Source organism: Temnothorax americanus, unplaced genomic scaffold (genome assembly GCF_048541705.1).
Source record: "Temnothorax americanus isolate GAGA-0224 unplaced genomic scaffold, ASM4854170v1 Scaffold48, whole genome shotgun sequence".
Taxonomy (NCBI): domain Eukaryota; kingdom Metazoa; phylum Arthropoda; class Insecta; order Hymenoptera; family Formicidae; genus Temnothorax; species Temnothorax americanus.
In genome coordinates, this window is record NW_027509635.1 from 598,481 (window position 1) to 619,050 (window position 20,570).

The 20,570-nt window shown below is 35.9% G+C and overlaps 2 protein-coding genes and 1 long non-coding RNA gene across 5 annotated transcripts; 2 read left to right on the forward strand and 1 right to left on the reverse strand.

The window, feature by feature from the left end:
• The first annotated feature begins 8,218 nt into the window (after positions 1–8,218).
• LOC143903514 (putative inorganic phosphate cotransporter) lies at positions 8,219–14,656 on the forward strand. 2 transcript variants are annotated; one of them, XM_077417158.1, is made up of 7 exons: positions 8,225–8,509; positions 11,032–11,165; positions 11,245–11,545; positions 12,336–12,574; positions 12,803–12,952; positions 13,708–14,085; positions 14,198–14,656. In XM_077417158.1, the coding sequence occupies exons 1-7, from the start codon at positions 8,428–8,430 to the stop codon at positions 14,405–14,407; spliced, it is 1,494 nt and encodes a 497-aa protein (XP_077273284.1). In that variant the 5' UTR covers positions 8,225–8,427; the 3' UTR covers positions 14,408–14,656. The 2 variants fall into 2 exon arrangements, with proteins under 2 accessions (XP_077273283.1, XP_077273284.1); XM_077417157.1 differs by having other exon boundaries at positions 8,219–8,509; positions 13,708–14,656.
• Positions 12,989–17,125, reverse strand: LOC143903515 (GPI alpha-1,4-mannosyltransferase I, stabilizing subunit). 2 transcript variants are annotated; one of them, XM_077417160.1, is made up of 3 exons: positions 16,925–17,125; positions 16,706–16,835; positions 12,989–15,339 (listed from the first exon to the last, which is right to left on the reverse strand). In XM_077417160.1, exons 1-3 carry the CDS (start codon positions 16,978–16,980, stop codon positions 14,884–14,886), a joined length of 642 nt encoding a protein of 213 aa, XP_077273286.1. In that variant the 5' UTR covers positions 16,981–17,125; the 3' UTR covers positions 12,989–14,883. The 2 variants fall into 2 exon arrangements, with proteins under 2 accessions (XP_077273286.1, XP_077273285.1); XM_077417159.1 differs by having other exon boundaries at positions 16,912–17,125.
• Positions 17,126–19,055: 1,930 nt separating this feature from the next.
• LOC143903566 (uncharacterized) lies at positions 19,056–20,180 on the forward strand. The gene is made up of 3 exons (XR_013258752.1): positions 19,056–19,116; positions 19,393–19,594; positions 19,989–20,180. It is a non-coding gene; the product is annotated as an uncharacterized LOC143903566 (long non-coding RNA).
• The last annotated feature ends 390 nt before the right edge of the window (positions 20,181–20,570 follow it).

A 20,570-nucleotide genomic window follows, 5' to 3' on the forward strand; every position in this document is an offset into this window, starting at 1 on the left:
GCTGAATGTTAGATTGTATGAAAGATGGCAGAATGAATGGGATAACGGTGCGAAAGGACGAGTGACGCATGGCTTCATACGGGATGTGAGGTTTGCCGAGGCTTGCCCGGGGTTTGAGCCGAGCCTATGGCTCGGCTATATCCTGACGGGTCACGGCAGTTTGAATGAGTTTCTGCATAAAAGGGGATTGTCTGAGACGGAAAGTTGTGCGTGTGGTGCTGAGTGCGAGGATTGGAAGCATGTGATGGTTGAGTGTGAAAAGTACGAGGATGTTAGAAACCTGGACGAATGGGGAGTCAGAGTGAGTGAGGATGGAAGAGTGGACGTGAGCGAGGTACTGGAGCGAAAGGGAAGATACGAGAGTTTGAGCAGGTTTGCGGCTTGTGTGTTTCAGCGAAGAATGAACGAGAATGCGTGAGACGTGTGAATGTGGCTTACCGGGGCCGGGTCTGCAGGAGACTCAACCGGGAGTGGCCTCGGCTGCGAAGATCCGACCAGTGATCTAGACTGGTACCACGGGGACCGGCCGCCCAAGGAGCTTGCTCCTGCCGGTCGCGGGTAGGACCATCGTGGTGGCAGTGGTTCAGCCAAATGCTGGCTAGGATACCCGAGTTCACGAACTTGGGTGTCCGACGGGTGAGCTTGCGTCCCCACAGCTCGGGTGCCAGCCTGCTTAGCTGGTAGAGCGTGGATAGTCGCTCGCCCCGACCAGTGGGTTGCCGCGGGATCCTGTAATCCTGCGGTAAAACTGGTAGTATCGACCTCGGTCGGTACGCGCTGATTGGGCGTATCCCAATCCCGCGCCCATGGGGGACGTGTGGATGAGGCTCCACGAGCAGGTGCCGCACGTAAAATCAAATGACAGATTCTGTCCCTATCTACTATCTAGCGAAACCACTGCGAAGGGAACGGGCTTGGAAAAATTAGCGGGGAAAGAAGACCCTTTTGAGCTTGACTCTAGTCTGGCCGCGCGGCGTTGCCGCGTCTATAGCATATGTCTCTCCACCGTGCGTCCGTGTGAGCAATTCAGTGGTGTGTGTACGTGTACGGACATACACCACTTCATAGAACCTGAAATTAGTTGGTAACACTGAAACCGTAGTTTCGCGTTGTCACCACGCAAGGTCTCCAATATCAGTTCGGCCTTTGCTTTTAGTTGACAGAGTTGACATTACCGACGTCGAGGAAGTTCGGCCTTAGCTTTAGCATCCCCTTAAGGAGCGCGTCTGCCATGGTAGCGCTGCGTTTTCAATTGACAGCGCTTCGAATTTATTTAAAAAAAAGGGGGTACTATATGATTTGCTCATGTCTGCCTCTGAGGCTGATGTTCAGGATCCTTCTGAAAACGAAGAAAATCGAAGAGGCAGACATCCAGGACTCTGACTTTTGTAGTAATCAATTTTTCAAGTTTTTTTTATGATTTAAAAAAGTGTATATGAAGTGCACACTTTGCAGACCTGAACTGTTCGATTAAAGACAATGTGAAGGACCAATGGTCTGCCAGCATGTTGCCTCTGCGTTGTCAATTGACAGTGCTTCAAAAATGTTAAAAAAAAAGGTGTGCTATATCATGTGCTCATGTTTGCCTCTTGGACTGATGTTTAGATTTCTTATAAAAACAAAGAAAATTGATGAGGCAGACATCCAGGCCTCTGATATTCCAAAGGCAGACCATTTAAATATTTTTTTTGAAAAACTCGACGCTCGCGCCAAGCTACAAGTAAAAAATTCTACGTCTACAAAATATCAATAAAAATAATTAATTAATTTAATTATGTTAATTAATTAAAATAATTAATTAATTAAATAAATAATTAATCGAGCAGCCACCGCGTCTCTAGATTATGTTCGTATGTGAAACACAAATTTAAACACGTTGTGTATTTTTTAGATGAAGCAGGTGACATGAACGAAAGCGCCGACATCAGTTATCAATCGGGTTCGAAAAACCGGCACAGTATCTCGGACGACAGCGATGACGACGCTATTTAAATTTATTTGCTTTTTTTTACTTTAAAAACTATAAACTATTAATAATAACAATAAACTATAAACTATTAATAATAACAATAATCAGCCGTAATACCCGCTTTCCATGAATTTCAAAAAATTGTACAGCTTAAAATCAGTAAGCAAAATGTCTGCCAAATTTGTTTCGTATTTAGGGAGTAAAAATTAATGAATCGAATGGACGAAACTAGAACCATGAGCAAATGACTTAAGTAGAGCTTTTTTTTTACATTTTTACAACTACGTCCCGTGATAATGCAGAGCCCTGGATGTCTGCCTCATGGATTTTCTTCGTTTTCAGGATGATTTTGACCATCAGCCCCAGAGGCAGACATGAGCAAATAATTTAGTACCCTTTTTTTTTACAAATTTGAAGCGCTGTAACGCAAAAACGCAGCGACGTAGGACCTTAATTGACTGGACCAAATCGATTCGTATTGATCTGAACTTTGGCAGCCAGCTCCCTGTCTAATAGAGGAAGTTTTGTTTTCGTGAAAAAAATTTTTATTTTTGGCAAAGTGTTTACAATGTTCTAAAACGTCAAAAAATCACTTTTGTACAAAATGTCCGTGTGTATGTATGTGTGTATGTTTGTATGTATGTACGCTTTTGTTGTTCGTTTATGCTCTAACTTCCGTAATTTTTTAGATATCGGGATGCATTTTTTTTTAATCGATAGAGTATCATGTAAAAGAAGGTTGAGATTGAATTTGGCGATGATCGGTAAAGCGGTTTTTTTTAAATAAAATTTAGAATTTTTGTAGAAATGTCTGTTTATGCTCTAACTTACGTAATTTTTTAGATAACGGGATGCATTTTTTTTTTTTTTTTTTTTTTAATCAATAGAGTATCATGTAAGGAAGGTTGGAAATAAATTTGGTGTTGATCAGTAAAGCGGTTTTTTTTAAATAAAATTTAGAATTTTTGTAGAAATGTCCGTTTATGCTCTAACTTTCGTAATTTTTTAGATATCGGGATGCATTTTTCTTAATCGATGGAGCATCATGTAAGGAAAGTTGGGATTGAATTTGGCGATGATCGGTAAAGCATTTTTTTTTCAAGAAAATTTTGAATTTTTGTAGAAATGTTTGTGGTTGCTCTAACTTCCGGAAATTTTAAGATTTCTACCGTTCTTTTCTACCGTTATTTCATATATAATTCTTTAAGATTTGGGTGATTAGATCCAGTTTTATACACGATCAAAGGTCCAAATGCGAAAGTTCATATATGGACCATGTAGTCTGAATTCCCAAAGTCAATATCAATTTGACATTGCGTCAATTGTAAAACTCCACTTGTACTACTAAGGTGATCCTTTTTCAATTCATAAAAAAAAATTTAAAATGAAAAAAGTGTGCAAATTAGAAACTTGCATATTGGTTTCTCATCATTACAGATCGCTACCATTGCTCCTATCCTAGTAAACAAGAAACATTAAATTAACGTTTAGAAATATTGACTTTATATGTATTTTTTAAACGTTTTTTAATAATATTATACACATATTTGAAAATTATTATTTCGTAATATGATTTTTCTGAATGTTGTTAAAATATTTTAAAAACGTTATACAAAATATTTTTCAAATCTCAGTGAACACAGTAATATAGCAGCAATGCAACGGCAATGTAACCTAATATAACAGGTTATATCAACCAGAGTGTTACATGCAACTTACATGTAAGTTACAATTTCCGACTCAGCAATATAACATGTTACATAACGTGTTATTTAACTATTACGTAACAGTTACACCAACTGTTATACTAGCTGTAATAATAAACGTAAAAAAAATTTTTTTTCGAAATTTTATTACCATTTTATAACTAAATTTGTTTTTTAAGATGCAGTTTATTATTATAAATATTGTCTCGTATTTGAAAAACACACCTTGGTGGGATTCGAACTCGGGACCTCTGGATCGCGAGCCAACTGCCTAACGTGGTAGACTACTTCTTAATTTGATGTAAGAGTTATATATAGTCTACATATGTCACAACCAGCGCAAATATATAATTTTTCAAAAATTATCTTAAGAAACAAATTCAGTTTAAAAAGAGTATATAACTGCACAAATTTTTAATATTGACATTATATCTATTATATGTACACTAGATTTTTCGCCCGCGCTTCGCGCGGGCTCAAGATCTATTCCCCTCTCCCCAAACTCATTCATTAATTAGGAGCACTAATAGAACCCCATAAAACCCAATTTTCAATCCCATAGTAGCCATTTCCATGAAATTAGTAATCTTTTGGTACCAATTTCATGAAAATTATCAACAAAAAATTAGAAAAATTTTGGCACCGGTTTCGAGAAAATCGATCCATTAATAAAAAATTAAACTTATCCTCCAAAAATTTAAAATGTTGGCACTGGTTTCAAAAAAATCGGTCAATTAATATTTATTATTTCTCAAAATTTTAATAATTTTAAAACAGGTTTCTAAAAATCGGTAACAAAAAATTATCCATAAAAATTATCCATTAAAAAAATTATCCATAAAAAAATTCAGCTTGATATCTCAAAGTCTTCGGAAATTGAAGCAATCACGTATATTTTTTTTTACAGAAATCGTAAACCACTTTACTATCAGCAATTTTTCTGGTAATTCTTCAGAATAGGGCCTTTTCCGAATTTTGATATTTTCTTGCGGTTTTTTTGGTAAAAACCTTTGTTGTGACTCCGACAGTGATAATCAATCGGGGGAGCCCGAAAAATATGCACCCTACCTAATTTTTTTCCTATTTTAGTAAATCTGAAAGAAAGCTCACTCCTCTCCGATTTCGATGAAATAAGGCTCAATTAAAGCGTTTTTGCTCAAAATGACTAAAAGTATTTAATTGTTTAAAGCGCGTCATTAACCTATGTAGGTTAGTGATGCGCTTTAAAAGTATTTAATTGTTTAAATATAATGTTTCATTCTGTATACATATATATATATATATATATATATATATATATAAACAAGCTTGTAAAGCACGCCATGAACCTATATGACCGTGTGTTATGATTTTGTTCTTCGTCTTCCTTTCCTCCCGTTCCTACTCGGCTTCATGTAAACAACACAACTTCTATAAAGCAGGGCACACACATACGTGTGTATGCCCTGCTTTAACGAAAATCACAACTTCTATAAAGCAGGGCACACACATACGTGTGTATGCCCTGCTTTAACAAAAATCACAACTTCTATAAAGCAGTATGCGTGAACTATTTCGGGGCTACCGCACCTCCCCCAAAAGCAGGGGGGGTGTGCGTGAACCTCGGTTTGCGTGGAAAGTGTATGCGCCCTTAATCTAGACATTTATCAAAAATAAAGTAAAAATAGGTTAAAAAAATAGATAGGGTGCATATTTTTCGGGCTCCCCCGATTGATTATCACTGTCGGAGTCACAACAAAGGTTTTTACCAAGAAAACCGCAAGAAAATATCAAAATTCGGAAAAGGCCCTATTCTGAAGAATTACCATTTTTCTAATTCTATTACATTCTTTAGTTCTTTCTACCCCTATCTATATATATAAGTACCTGACGTCTATATGTCTGTCTGACCGCGAACTACTTGTTATTTTCCGAGAAATTAGAAAAATTTCGTAACCGGTTTCCAAAAACCGGTCTTAATCGCTCGCGACAGTCACGAATTGAAGTGATTGATGGTTAATTCCCAAAAAATTTGAAAAATTTTTGATACCGGTTTCCAAAAAGATCGATAACAAAAAATTATGCACTTTATAGCACTCCCCCGAAAAATTCTACCCCTGTTTCATATATAACTCTTTAAAATTCGGTCAATTATTTTCCGAAAAATTAGAAAAACCGGTTTCCAGAAAATCGGTTACAAATTCTACATACAACATATTTCATTTAAAACTAATCGACCTGTTGAACGATTTAATTTCCAAAAATTATAAAAAAAAGATGTACTTTTTTTTTGGCCTTTGCAGCTTCCTCCATTTCATAATTTAGTGCTGCTCTTAGCAATAGATCACTGTGCAGTTATTTTCTGCATACTTTTTTACATGCTCACTGACCATTATTGTTTCCAGCGATCAGTTGATTATTTTGGGCAAAATTTTGGAGAATGCCGACGTTTAAGTTTGTGACAAGGAATAGTTACCATCAGGTATCGCTTTATCTATAATATGTTCTCCTGACTATTAATTTTATCCTGCTGACCAAATTATTGTTATACCGGATTGTTTGTTTTTTTTATTTAGATTGCTTGATAAGAACCCGATCCGAGGGGTCGAAACGTACCGTAGCAACGTTTCAATTTATATTGCCATTAGATGTCGAAACTAATAAACGTTTCTTGTTTATTATTGTTGGTGGAACAAACCATTCTACATTTCTTTCCTATACAATTCTTTAAGATTTGGTCAATTAATTTTCGTAAAATTTGAAAAAATTTTGGAACCGGTTTCGAAAAAGATCGGTAACGAAAAAAAAGCCGCGACATTTTCATCCCCGGAAAATTCTACCCCTATTTCATATAATTTTGGTAAAAATTTGGTCCACTAACGAATGAGCAGTTCGCGTACATATACAGACAGAAGACGGTACTTATATACCTATATTATAGATAGAAGCAGTACGTAAATGCATTCTACTAAATTGGTACAGATATATTGTACAATAAAGTAATAATAATATAAAAACTACAAAATTAACTACAATATGTTTGTTTCGCAACTTTATGATTGAAGTGGTGAATTTATGGTATAAGTAGATATATGTATAGTTGCGTGATGGGATTATATAGTTTTATGATAACTATTTTATGCAGTGTTATAGCTATCAAAAAGATATTACAAGATTTTTGAACATTTTAAAGATGTACCTGTTATAGACAAGTACATCAGTTGATAAGGAAGCATCAGGATCAGAAAAGATCGCCACTGTCCACTGGATCATCGAAGTCAAACAACACGGGCGCGGTACTGTACTAGGATGGGTGGTGACCGCCTTGAGAGAAAGCGGTTATACGCACTACATGATATGTAAATAAACGCAGTTAAAAAACCGTTTTTTCCTAGATAAAGAAAAAGAACGTTTTTTTTATAAACGTTTATCAAGTAGACGTTTTAACATTTTAATTTCATAAAAAACATTTCTAGAAACCGGTATGTCGTACATTGGACCTATTTTTGCCGTCAATAAGACGTCAGAAAATGACGTCGTGTGGATGTGACATATCGACATCATTTTCGAGTCTCACGAGACCTATTTAGGACGTCTGATTGGTCATTTTGTGATCAAAATTTAACGTTATTATGACGTCATTTTGCTACTTGGGAAGACGCATTTGCAGTAAAAAAAGCAAGTTTCTACGATAAATTTAAATTGGCAAAAAGCCTAGTGTCAAGTTTGCCCCGATGTCGAATTTGCCCCGGTCTCCTCTACTGATCAATAGATAATACACGTTTTTGCCAAAGCTGCGAATACTCGAAGGCTATCTTATCTCTATCTGATAGAATGTAAACAGCGGCGTAGTGCTAGCTTGTATCGTTAACGTTATCTTTATAGAACGCAAAAAAATATCGCGATTTTTTATCGATTGCGATCGATTCGTACTCATAAAATCTCAATAATGAAATCTCAATAAGTAAGAGAAAAATTAGGACGTGCAGTTGCAGATTTTGTTAAGAGTAGTGAACTTCCTCTCTTTATCTTTTATCGAGTATAAGCGCACATTTATTCCAAATCAGTCATTATATATATAATTCATATTGCAGCACGCATCTTAGCAGCAGTTAAAATTTGTCTCCATTTACAAAACATATCGATATATATTATTAATATAATCAATATTAAATTAATATATCCGCGTTTGTAACAGTCAGTGATTCACTTGAAACCGCACATTTCTCATCTCTCTTAAATTATGTATTTAAGAAGAATATACATATTCACAATAGAATAGATTGTATGTAGTAAACAATCTTTCTCTGAACAAAGAAAAATTTTCTCCTCTTTTTAAGAAATATTTCTTTATTTTATATTTCTTTTCATTTGTGTTGTAACCATTAAAATATATGAATTTGCAATTTGAAGCAAATCGATTCCATTCAATTATGTCGCAATAATAGGGCGATAATAGTGCAATGATTAATAATGTTATAAATTCCATTCGGGAGATTAATGGTAGAAAAACAGACTGAGAAGAATATTGAGCAGGTGTATAATTAAAAGTAAGATTACATTTTTCTGTAAGTGATTTCCGATACAGAAAAAGTATTGTCTAATTATTAATACGACAGTATAATAAAACGTGCCGTCGTTTAAGCACACGTTTCAGCGTAAAAAGTGGTGGGAGAATTTCGGTGATAGTATAAAGCTACGTGGTTGCGATCGATGTGTCGTAGTCGGTTCTGCAATTTGCTTCAGTGTCAGCTTCGTTAGAAGTTCACCATAATGGCGTCGTCTCTGCGGAGGAAGAGGATCTCCATAGTATCTCTCTCGGAGAGGATGAAGGTTCCATCGGTTAAACCGAAAGGTGATCCAGAGTAAATAATAATATAAATAATCAACAAATTAATAGACGGCAATACGAGTCAAGCGCGGTACGTAAAGCGCACGTATAGAATTAATAGTTACAGAAGTAACGAATTAAAATGTATATAATCCGACAAATAATCGGCGCGCAGTCTATTAAGTTGAAATATATGTATATGATATTATATACATTTTAATTCGTTACTTCTGTAACTATTAATTCTTTACTTGCGCATCATGTACCGCGCTTGACTCGTATCGCCGTCTATTAATTTGTTGACATTTTCACGAGCTTAATGATATATTTGATATAAATAATATACACATTTTAAATAGCTCGTACAAATTAGTATAATTCTTGTGCAAAGAAACAATTCACCATAGAGGAAGATTTTCAAAAAATATTTTATGAATAAATTTATTTAAACAAATAAGCCTCCTCTATGAGGAAGCAAAAAAGATCTCAGTGGAACTCGGAATTATTAAAGACTATCGATATTAATTTAATTCATTTACAAGATTTTCTAAAGATCGTTTCATATACGATAAAAGAATAAAGATTGCTATTGCTGAGATATGTCCCACAATTATTAATTTTAATGATAAATTCCCTAATAAATTTTGTATCAATATTTTTTAGCAAAAATATCAAGATCGCAAGTAATGCAACAGTTTATATAGTGAATTATGCTATATTATGGAGTTTAGTAAAATATATCCTATATAAATTAATTTTGGACTTTTACACAATTTTTGATTGGTCTTTTTAGTCAGAATTTTTCTACGTACAATGTTTCAAAATCTTATAACACATGCAAGCTAGTGCGAATAATGTATAAAGCTAAAGATATTTCTTCTTTCTCGTTGTGCCTATCATTAACAGTACTGGACAATATTTATATCGCGATATTATCCTCAATATGTAGCAGACAAAAACATAATATCTTCGATTACACGTTTTTGATAACGATAACGCTAGGTGGAATCATTGTGAGAAAGAGACAGTTTGATTCGGATCGATTGGTTAAATTACAGATGAGAAATCAGATTGTTGAGATTATAGGACAATTTATCACACGAATTAAAACGTGATATAAACCTGGAATCAAGAGTGGTGCACGTGTCATATCGATCTATTGTTCATTATATGTAAAGAAGTATGAACGTTTGTTACATATTTACTATTCGCTCCGTGATAATTAAAGCATGTGCATTTTATGTCGTTATATTGTCGCTTCAGATTTCTGTTTTTGTAATAATCAAAAATATCTTTTATATATTTCACCAATCGGTGTAAAAGACACATAAATAAAAAATGATAAGACAGTAAGTCAAAATAAAAATTTCTCTTTCTCAATCCATTCGTCAATTACTTTCTGATCCACCTTTGGCTCGAGACGACTTGCGCCGCGGAAAATATTTTGCAAGTGAAAACAGTATTATGTAATTATCGATTAGAATTAATCCGCATCTACGCATTCCTCGATCGAACGGTTTACTTCTTAGGAATGAAGAAAAAATCAGGCACGTTTACTAAGATTTTTATCGATCGCACTCGCATACCGGCTATTTCTCTGATGCAATGGATAATTGTTGTTGGATTTCGAGCGCAAACACCGAGCGATCGGTCTTACTGACGCAACACGCAACGCGGTCTTGATGACAATGACACAATTTGTATTCGATTCCGCGTTTATACGTGACACTCATGAAACTTCATCGAGGGCATCGTAATGAACGTACTAACAGAGTAAAGAACTGCATAGATTGCAATAGGAGATCGAAAAAATATGTCACTTTTATATCTTCGACAGAGAACTTAGAGATTAAGGTACTTGTTTCCTTTTAATGCATCCAATTGAATTTAAGCGAGCAATATTATTATATAATTTCCTTCTCTTATATATATATATATATATATATATATATATATACTGAAATAAATTATTCAGTAAACACCAACTAACAGTAACATTGTATAAATATTATAATTTTCTGCTCATTAATATAACTGTTAAGTGCAACATATGTTATATTACACTCAGTGTTTGTCAGTATCTGGATAAAATTATCTAGATGATTATCCAGATGAAGAAATGGAATAATTTTTATCTTATCTTGATGAAAAAAATACAAGTACATTTATCTTCATCTTATTGTTAAATAAAAAATTATGTCATCTTATCTATAAATTATCTAATTATAAGATAAAATGTTCATTCTTTCTACTATTTTCTTTACCGCCGTTTAAATTAAATTGGATTCCAGCACGTTATATGTATAAAATTGTGTAAAAACCTATTTTTGGAAAAAAAAATTATTTCTGTAAAATATTCTGCAAAAATAGATTATTTTAAAATCATCTAAGGCAAACACTGATTACACACTTATATTGTTGGCCAAAAAATATAATATTGAGTGGAAATTATAAATACTGCTGTAACGTCACTATTAATTAGCGTTTACCGGGTAACTTTTGATATATATATACCCTGAGAAATATAATGTAATCTCGCTTTACAGCATGGTTCGGATGTAGACACAGTCAGGTGATGCTCATGTGCCTGGGCTTCTTCTGCTGCTACGCCATCCGCGTGACGACGTCGGTAACCTTGGAGGCGATGACCAACGCTGCCAGTGCCAATCCCAATTTCGAGGTACGCTTCAATAACGCCGATTCTCTTCCCTACCCTCGTGTCATCTAAAAGAGACACGCTTCTCTTCTTTCCTTCGAAGGAGTTCCGTTGGGACGAATCGGTGAAGCACATAATCCTCAGCTCCTTCTTCTGGGGCTACACCTGCACGCAAATACCCGCCAGCATCCTCACCCAGCGATGGAGCGCCCAAAAATTGTTTGCGGCGACTCTGATCATCTCGGGATTGCTGACCTTCACCACCCCCTGGGCCGCTCATTACGGCGGCTGGCAGACGGTGATCGCCGGGAGGGCAATATGCGGCCTCGTCCAAGGTGCTGTATTACCGTGTCTGCACACCCTGCTGTCCAGATGGTCGCCGCCAGAAGAACGTGGTAGACTTTGTGAGTGTACATTTAGTTTACTTTTAGAGTTAAACATATGGAGTAAATACTTTCACTGCTGCAATTAAGTAAAAAAGTATATTCTAAACGTGTTAAGAGAACATTAGTTTTCGCATTTGACTGCTTATAAGTGATTGATGATTCCCATACTCATTTAAGTAAAAATTCCAAAATAATTCCAGCATCTCTGCATATTCGGAGTTGCTCAAATGCTGATATTATAAAGTCAGTGATTTTGTTTGTTTTATTTCACTGTGTTGAGAAACGTTGCAACTTTCAGTTTTTCGTTTTTCCAATTTCAATATTTCCAATTTCAATCTCTTTTATGTCCTTTCTTTTGAATCAGGTTAAAATGCAAATTGGCTACATATACACTGTTGCTTGATGATGCATCGCAGAAATGTAATTTAATTAGCAGGTCACGTTTGACACATATCGCAGACGAATTCTTATCGCCGTCCGACGATGCTGAATTGATTAAGCACGTCAAAATTGTCAAGCAAAAAGCTTTTTACGATTTAAAATCCCACAATAAAGAAATTCCTATAATTTCCTGTTATCCAAGCTTCTCGAATCTTCTCTGATTTCTTTTTCATCGCTAAAGCAGTCTTTGAAATTTTCTGCCTTTCGAACAAAATTAAACTACAATAAATATAATTAAAAATTATTTAAAAAATTAAAAAAAGAGATTATATATATATTTTTAACAATTAAACTAATGTTAATCGTGTCAAATTTGGCACAGAAAAATCGTGGTTGCGACACACGTACAATTCGCATTTTTCTCCAGCAACGTTCGTTTATTCCGGCGGCTGGATCGGCAACGTGGTATGTTTGCTGAGTACCGGCTTCCTCGCGGCATCGTCCATCGGCTGGCCTAGCTGCTTTTATGTCTGGGGAAGCCTCGGCGTCCTCTGCGGAATCTGTTTCTACCTGTTCGGGCAAGATTCACCCTCCGAACATCCTCGCATACCACTCGACGAGAAGAAATACATCGAGACGAGTCTGGGAGTAACTGAGATCACTGAGGTAACGCATCTCTTCAACGTATTGCATTGGAAGAAAGAAAAAAAGCAAAAAAAAATCACGACGATTAAATTATCACTTCGAATATGAAAGCAAATTAAAAAACCAAACTTAATTTTAAATTTGATATACATTTATATTAGGATTAAATAAGTAAAAGATTGTAGATGAAGAAGTCCTATAGTTGCAAGCTTTTTAGCATCTCCCACACGTTGCTCTCTCTATTTTCAGAGACCCTCCACTCCATGGAAACCCATACTGGGAAGTTTGCCGGTCTGGGCACTACTCATAGTGCAGTGCGCGCAATCCTGGGGATTCTGGATGCTGCTGACGGAAATTCCATCCTACATGACTTCGATCATGCGTTTCGATATCACGAAGGTAAGTCTTTCGAATAATCCCGTAAATAACTTCGAGTAGAATTTAAGCCTTTATTTTTCTTTCTGTTATTACGCTTTTACGAGATTTGGTAAACATTGGAAGTCGCCTTCGAATTAAATCGCACATGTGTTTCGACTTCGAAAATTGTGCGCGCCGTGTTTGGAATATTGATTAATAATTCGATGCGTACGTCGTTGAGGTCATGATTAATATGCTACGTGAAGCTTAGATCGATTCGAGTCTCTGAATCATGAACAACGTGAACATTAGATCACTCCAATGTCATATTGTCAATGAACCAGTCAATGACGGCCGAAAACAAATCAATGAAACGTTAAAATTTAAATTTTTCTTAAATTTTAATAAATACATTTTTCAATGCAAGCTTGATTCTTAATCCTTATTAATACGAGCGTTTCAATGATGTTTATTTCTACCAATGTGGATTAACTTTAATCTCGGTTTAACTTACTTTTTATCTTCTTCTAATTCTTAGAACCGAAAAAAGATAAAAAGTAAGTTAAACTGACAATAAGATTAAAGTTAATTTGCATTGATACAAATGGACATAAGTAAGATATCACTTTAAAAAAAATCAAATTTAATATAAGTAAATTAGTTCATATTTTAATCAATATAAAATATAAACATTTTATAGTAATATCTAATTAAATTTCCATTAAAGCAACAAATACTATCAACTACTATCAATTACTATCAACAATAAATAAACTACTATTCCTTTTTTATTGCAGAACGGTATGATGACGGCGTTGCCCTATCTGTCGGCATGGATCGTCGGCTTTCCGATCAGCAACATATCCGATCTGTGCATCAGGCGGAACATCGTGACGACGGAAATGTCCCGGAAGATTTGCAATACAATCGGACACTGGATACCGGCGGCCGCGCTAGTTGGGCTGGGTTACGTGAGGCAGGACCAGCCGGAATTGGCCGTGGGCATTCTCGTCATTGCCGTATCCTGCAATATCGCCGCTTTTTGCGGTCACAACATCAATCACATGGACCTCAGCCCGAACTTCGCCGGCCCGCTCATGGGATTCACGAATACCGTCGCGTCTGTATGCGGCATCCTCGCGCCGCTGATCGCCGGGGTGATCGTCCAGGATGCGGTTCGTAACACTCCACATTTGCGTTTTCGCTCTTACAATTATGAGATAATTATTTGCATCCTTTGTTGCCATGAATTCGATTGTTTCATCATTTCTCTCTTCGGATTTTTAGACCAATATATTACAATGGCGAAGCGTGTTCTTCCTATCGGCTGGAATATACACTGTGGGCAATCTAGTCTTCATTCTACTCGGTACCAGCAAAGTACAAAAGTGGAATGATCAAGTTGGAAACAAGCGGGATAGCGTCGTGCGGAAAATATCGATGGCACCGGTAACCATCGCGACAATACAGGAAAAAGACGTTGAGAGAACTCCATGACAATAAAAAAAATAGAGAAACGTTGCGCGATATTATTTGTTTCCTTTTTTTATATTTTATTTTTCGAATTATGTGTTTATCTGTGTGGATGTGTGACTTGCGTGGTAACTTCTGAATGACTTAGAATATTAATATTATCTCGAAAGCGTATACAAAATACGTATTAAAACGCTTAGACTAGAAATTGCGTGTAAATATCGCTCGAAAATGTATAAAATTCAAGCCGAATATATATAAGACGTACCGGAATCCATTCCTTTTTAATTTACCCTTGACAATACAGCGGAGAAATCAATCCCATCTTATAATTTTACTTCTCGATTCTGCGGTCGCGGAAATATCGCAATTCGCGTTAAAGAGCTTAGAATTTGGCTTTCGTACGCCTCGTACAAGAATTGATATCAAATCTGTCTAATTGTAAGATATTCATTAATACAAATTTGATAATCGTACAAAACTGCCTGTATATTTAAATCTCAGTCTTCTTTTGGATGACTTTGGCCCGCATTGGTCCAAATGGCGTGGCCGATGAATATCGCGCCGATAATAGTCGTCAGTAACGTGGCGCAAGTGACAAAGAGCGATAGAGACAAGTCACCGACCGGTATCGGCCAAACGTACTCGCGATTCTTCGACATACGGTATGGAATTTCACGCCATTTGGTCATTAGGCTGACGCACGGTTCGCACAAGTCTATCTTGGACACTCGGTGGTCTCTGACCCTCTCCCGGCATCCCAGCAGCAGTTTCGGCTCCGGCAAAGTCATGTTGATGTAACCGCCGGTCTCGTGCGCATATCGGTATCGTTGGTGAACAGGAATTGTTAAACTGGAAAACGACGAGCTTATGGATGCGCAAGTCGTCACATTCTGCCGACCAGCCTTCTCTGTAAATAACTCGACGTCGGTCTCACCAACGGAACATACCATATTCTGCAATATTAACAATTAACATTAACTAATTGGGTGAATAATCATCTCTCAAGTAGTAATATACAGTAGATCCCCATATAACATAAATTCGTAAAAATGTTTGACAGAAAAATTTTAATATTTGTTTGTTTTAAAGTAAAATACCTAAGAAATATTTTACTGTTACATCTTTAATATTCATTTTTCATTTTTTATAATAAACTTTTCTCTCTAAAAGTCGAAGAATAAAATATCACTTCAAATGAGTAAAATGCAAGTGTAACGAAAAGTGAAAATTGAGCCACTTCGAGTGATTCGTCACTCTAACAATAAGAGTAAAATTGTGCTCTATAAGCTGAAGCGAAATCTCACTCCATTTGAGTGAAAAGGCACTCTTTTCGAGTGCAGTAGATCAGTGTCCATAGGAGTGAACACTGCCAGTACTGAAAATCTACAGTTTACATGACGTAAACTACAGATTTTCAGTACTTATAGTGATTATCGAAACGCAGCCTATGTTACCCTACAAATTTGAGTGAAAAATTTCACTCTATTAGAGTTTATCAGTCATTTATCAGTCAATCTGTTAGAGTTTATTAGACATTTATCACATCAGTCAATCTGTTAGAGTTTATCAGTCATTTATCATTCGATCTTTAGTAAATCGTGATTTAGAGAGAGATCGTATCACTTCAATAAAATAACCGCTCTAAAAATTTGAGTGAAAAATTCACTCCTATCTTACGAGTGCCTGCATTTACTTAAATTGGAATGACAACCCTCTCTTTTGGAGTGACTATCGCAATCAGTCCAATATATTAGTGGCAAACCACTCTATGAGATTTAAAGAGTTAAATCTTTTATAAATATATATGTATTTGCGTATGCATACATAATCCATATGTATAATCTATGTGACTCGTATAACACAGATTCATATAGCACAGGAACACATCCTCTGTATCATATGAAGGTCTACTGTATCTATATTATGTGTATAATAAAGTAGATCTAATCTAATATAGATACAATGGTAGATATATATTATTGACATCAAATAGATCTTTTTTAGATAAATGTAGTTCTTATTTTCTATATAAATTACTTGAATATTGTTAAACGTTAAGATGTACAAATACAGAATATCGAATCAATGTAAATGATAGACAGCTTCAAGATGTGCAGTAATTAGAATTAGAAAATAATTAGTAATGTTATTTAATTTTATACTGGATATAATAAAGTTCATTTTACAAATTGACTAATACAGCAATTTTGGATGTATAAAATGTAGAAATACAATAAATTTGTAAGATTTTAAGATTCATTTTAAGATTACATTATTTTCTCTGAGCCACATTAATTAATTAACAATTAAAGGGTATACCGTTCCTCGTCTTCTCATTTCTGCTATTTCGTCCGTATTGACGTACAACGCCGACGGTAATTCCATGTAAATGGCAACTCGACAGCCATCCTGTGTAAGATTCTCGACGTGTATGTGATAGATCAACGTTCTGCAAAAGGAAGAGAGATGTTTTCAGAACCGTACGTGGACCACTTGTTGTTTACATAACAATCGACATTTCTAACCTATGAAACCCACTTCCTTCCACGTCGAGATCGACCTCGGCCCCGATTCCCGCACAAATCTGCACGCATCGCGTGCACAGGAGCAACGCGACGACAATTCGCGAAAGATTCGCTTCGCGAATGACGTGCGCTGTCATATCTGCACGCCGGGATCACAGCATAACTCACCGTCACCGTCACCAGTCGCCATCAGCCGCCATTGCTGGTCGTTGCCCTGTCGCGAACAGTCGCGATTGTCGCGAATTATGTTTTGTTAAGAAATTAACGTCAATCGATAAAGTACGAACTACTTTATTGACATTAGATAAATACCTTCCCTAGAATTAATCAATCTTTTTCCAGATTACCGAGAAATTATAACACTATATAATAAAATAAATGTACTGTTGTATTAGAAAAATTTACGAAATTACGATTTCAGTAATTTCAAGAATTTCAAGTCCAAGACTTCCAACTGTGAAAAATTGATATACTGACAAAGGCTACGGTCAACGTGACGCTACAAATGCTTTGGAGCGTTCTTCTTCTCTTTCTTTCTTCATTGAAAGAAAAGAGAAGAGGAATGCTTCAAAGCATTTGTAGCGTGACGTCACAGATTAATAGACAGATAGGCCAATGGCCCATGGCCACCTAAACAAATTTAGCCCCCCCAAGTGGATTATTGATATATTTTTTTTTACCAATCGTTTGGTGGTTGATTGGTAGTATTTGGTATCGTATTCAAAACGTTCGGTAGTTTCTCGTTTTTCTAGGAAATCAAAAACAAATTTTTGATCTTCTTTTAGCCCCCCCACTTTGACTGTGGTAGTTTTTTTTTTTTTTTTAATCGATTGGCGATTGATTGGCAATGTTTGGTACCGCATTAAAAACTTTTGGTGGTTGCGCGTTTCTTTAGAAAATCAAAAAAACAAATTTTTGATCTTCTCTTAGCCCCCCCACTTTGACTGTGGTAGTTTTTTTTTTTTTAATCGATTGGCGATTGATTGACAATGTTTGGTACCGCATTGAAACCTTTTGGTAGTTTCGCGTTAAAAAAAAAAGAATTAATTGTCAACAAATTTTTAACCTTCTTTAGCGCCTACACTTTGACTGTTGGGAATTTTAAATTTAAAAAAAAGAGCTGTAAGTTATTGAAAATTTTATTTTAACATTCCATAGTATAGTGACGATTGCACACATACACTAATGCTGCGTTCCCACTACACACGTCGCGCGTCGCGTCACGACGCCGCGTCATGAGTTATCCAATCAAAACGTTTCATTTTATGACGTCATTTCCGACGCAAGATTTTGTCGGAAATGACGTCATAAAATGAAACGTTTTGATTGGATAACTCATGACGCGGCGTCGTGACGCGACGCGCGACGCGTGTAGTGGAAACGCAGCATAATAGCGTCTTCCCGAACGCACCTATTGTGGGCATTCAGGAGCGCATACGTATGTACACGCACTAGGCTCTGGGGTCACATGCGCATGCTCTAGGGCTTAAGCGGGGCGCACACTCTTCTGCACAACGCATAATGCGTAAGCATAAGAAAATTGATTGGTCTATTTCCTTATGCACATGTGTATGGACCAATCAATTTTCTTATGCTTACGCATTATGCGTTGTGCAGAAGTGTGTGTCCGGGCCCTTAAGCTATATCCACACAAACTTGCATAGGTGCATAACCATATGCATAACGAAACGGATTGGTCTATTTCCTTATGCACATGCATATGGACCAATCAATTCTCTTATGCTTGTGTTTATGCGCTATGCAAGTTTGTCTGGATTGACCTTTAAGGTATTGGCCTAGTTTACACCGATCTCTTGATACGCGTATCATATAGTATATTTGAACTGATCAGCCAATAATCAGACTTATTTACTAGTTATTTACTATTTAATACGCGTATATCAAGTGATCGGTGTAAACTAGGCCAATTATAAATATCGTACCAAAATAGTACAAACGTCGTCACGTGATTCGTTTTGTCGCTCGAACGATCGGTTTCAGCGGCTCGTGAAAATGCAGCTTTATGCCTCTTCTATAATACTCGTACTCCGTGGTTCGGCTTTGCCGCGTGATTTATAAAAATTATCATCACATAAGGACCGTGGCACACAAAAAAGCTTAAGCAGAGTGAAACGTAGGCAGTAAGTGAATCAACATCCCGTCCCAGCACGAGACAGCGAGCCGCGAGTGTATACTTTGCCGCAGGTTATTTAATGGTTACAATTAGACACACATCAGCGTAATGTAATAATGTACATATGCGTAATGCTCTCATGGCCTTATTCTCGAACTGAGTATACATATGGTATTCGGAAAAATAGAAACTGTCGTTTAATAATTTTCACAAATGATTTGAGCATTGTGCGCAGTTTCCTTGCCTTATACTTACTTGCTTTTGTCGCGTCGTCTTTGGTGTAGGGTCTACTTAATGTATGTTAATTAGATTTTTAAGTATATATGACCTTTAATGTTAAATTTCAGATATTTCATTAAGCTGACACTTAACAGGTGCACTCTGTTGAGAAACCACATTTCAAACAAGTTTTCTAAAAAATTATAGAGGTATAAATGTGCATGGAATTTCGCAAAACGCAGCTAAGGAAATATTTACAGGTTTTAAAACCTATCTTACACCTATATCATATCTATAATATCTTCACAGAAGTCTTTTATCTATACTCAGGTATAGTATCTAACGTTATACTTAAGTAATATATATGGATACCTTCAGGTCCTGTTAAACATCAAAATTTTATTTATGTTTTTTATAATCTCTTACCATTACAAGATGATTCAAAGTTGCTCTACACAAATTTGACTGATATAATTAAGATCAAGTTTTAACATCCAAATCTATATCATTAGACCTCGCGCGTCTTTTACCTTACCAAAGGTGTTCTTTGTATGTAAATATCTATTTTAGGCTGCGGTCCACTTGACGCTACAAATGCTTTGAAGCGTTCTTCTCTTTCTTTCTTCATTGAAAGAAAAGGAGAAGAGGAATGCTTCAATTAAAGCATTTGGAGCGTCAAGTGGACCGCAGCCTATAATTAATTCTTTTATTTTGCTGTTTACAGTCCAAGTGTGAAACCTGTGCAAGAGTGTGGACCTCTTTTGTCCAATAATTACGGTGATTTTGTAAGCAATTACTGGAACTTTCAGATAAATGAATAATCTTGGTCATCCATTCTTCGATAATTTTATCTATATACCTACACAAATCTATATGCGAGTTTAAGTAATAGAATACATCTTCAATTTTGAAGGTATGGAACGAATTTCTAGAACCCTATCAAACTACGCAATGAGAGTTTTCATCAAAATAAGAATAATAATATTATTCTTTAATATACTAAGAATATTAATTTTTTTAGGTGAATATACGTGTGATCGACATATGTATTTATTCCTATTTTCTGCATGCATATCGGCGAACGAATAAATAACAAATAAACAAAACACAACAAGACAGGAACAAAAACAAATAATTAAAGGACAACTAATAAACAAATAACTTTATGACAATGCCTAAAAAACCGGCCTAAAAAAGGAGCCAGGTGTTGACGAGGACCTGCATGTAAAAGTAAAAACTCGAGATACATCACTTGATAATCATGAAGTTGTGAAGCGTCCCCTTGGAGGTGTGAAGAGGAAAGTTA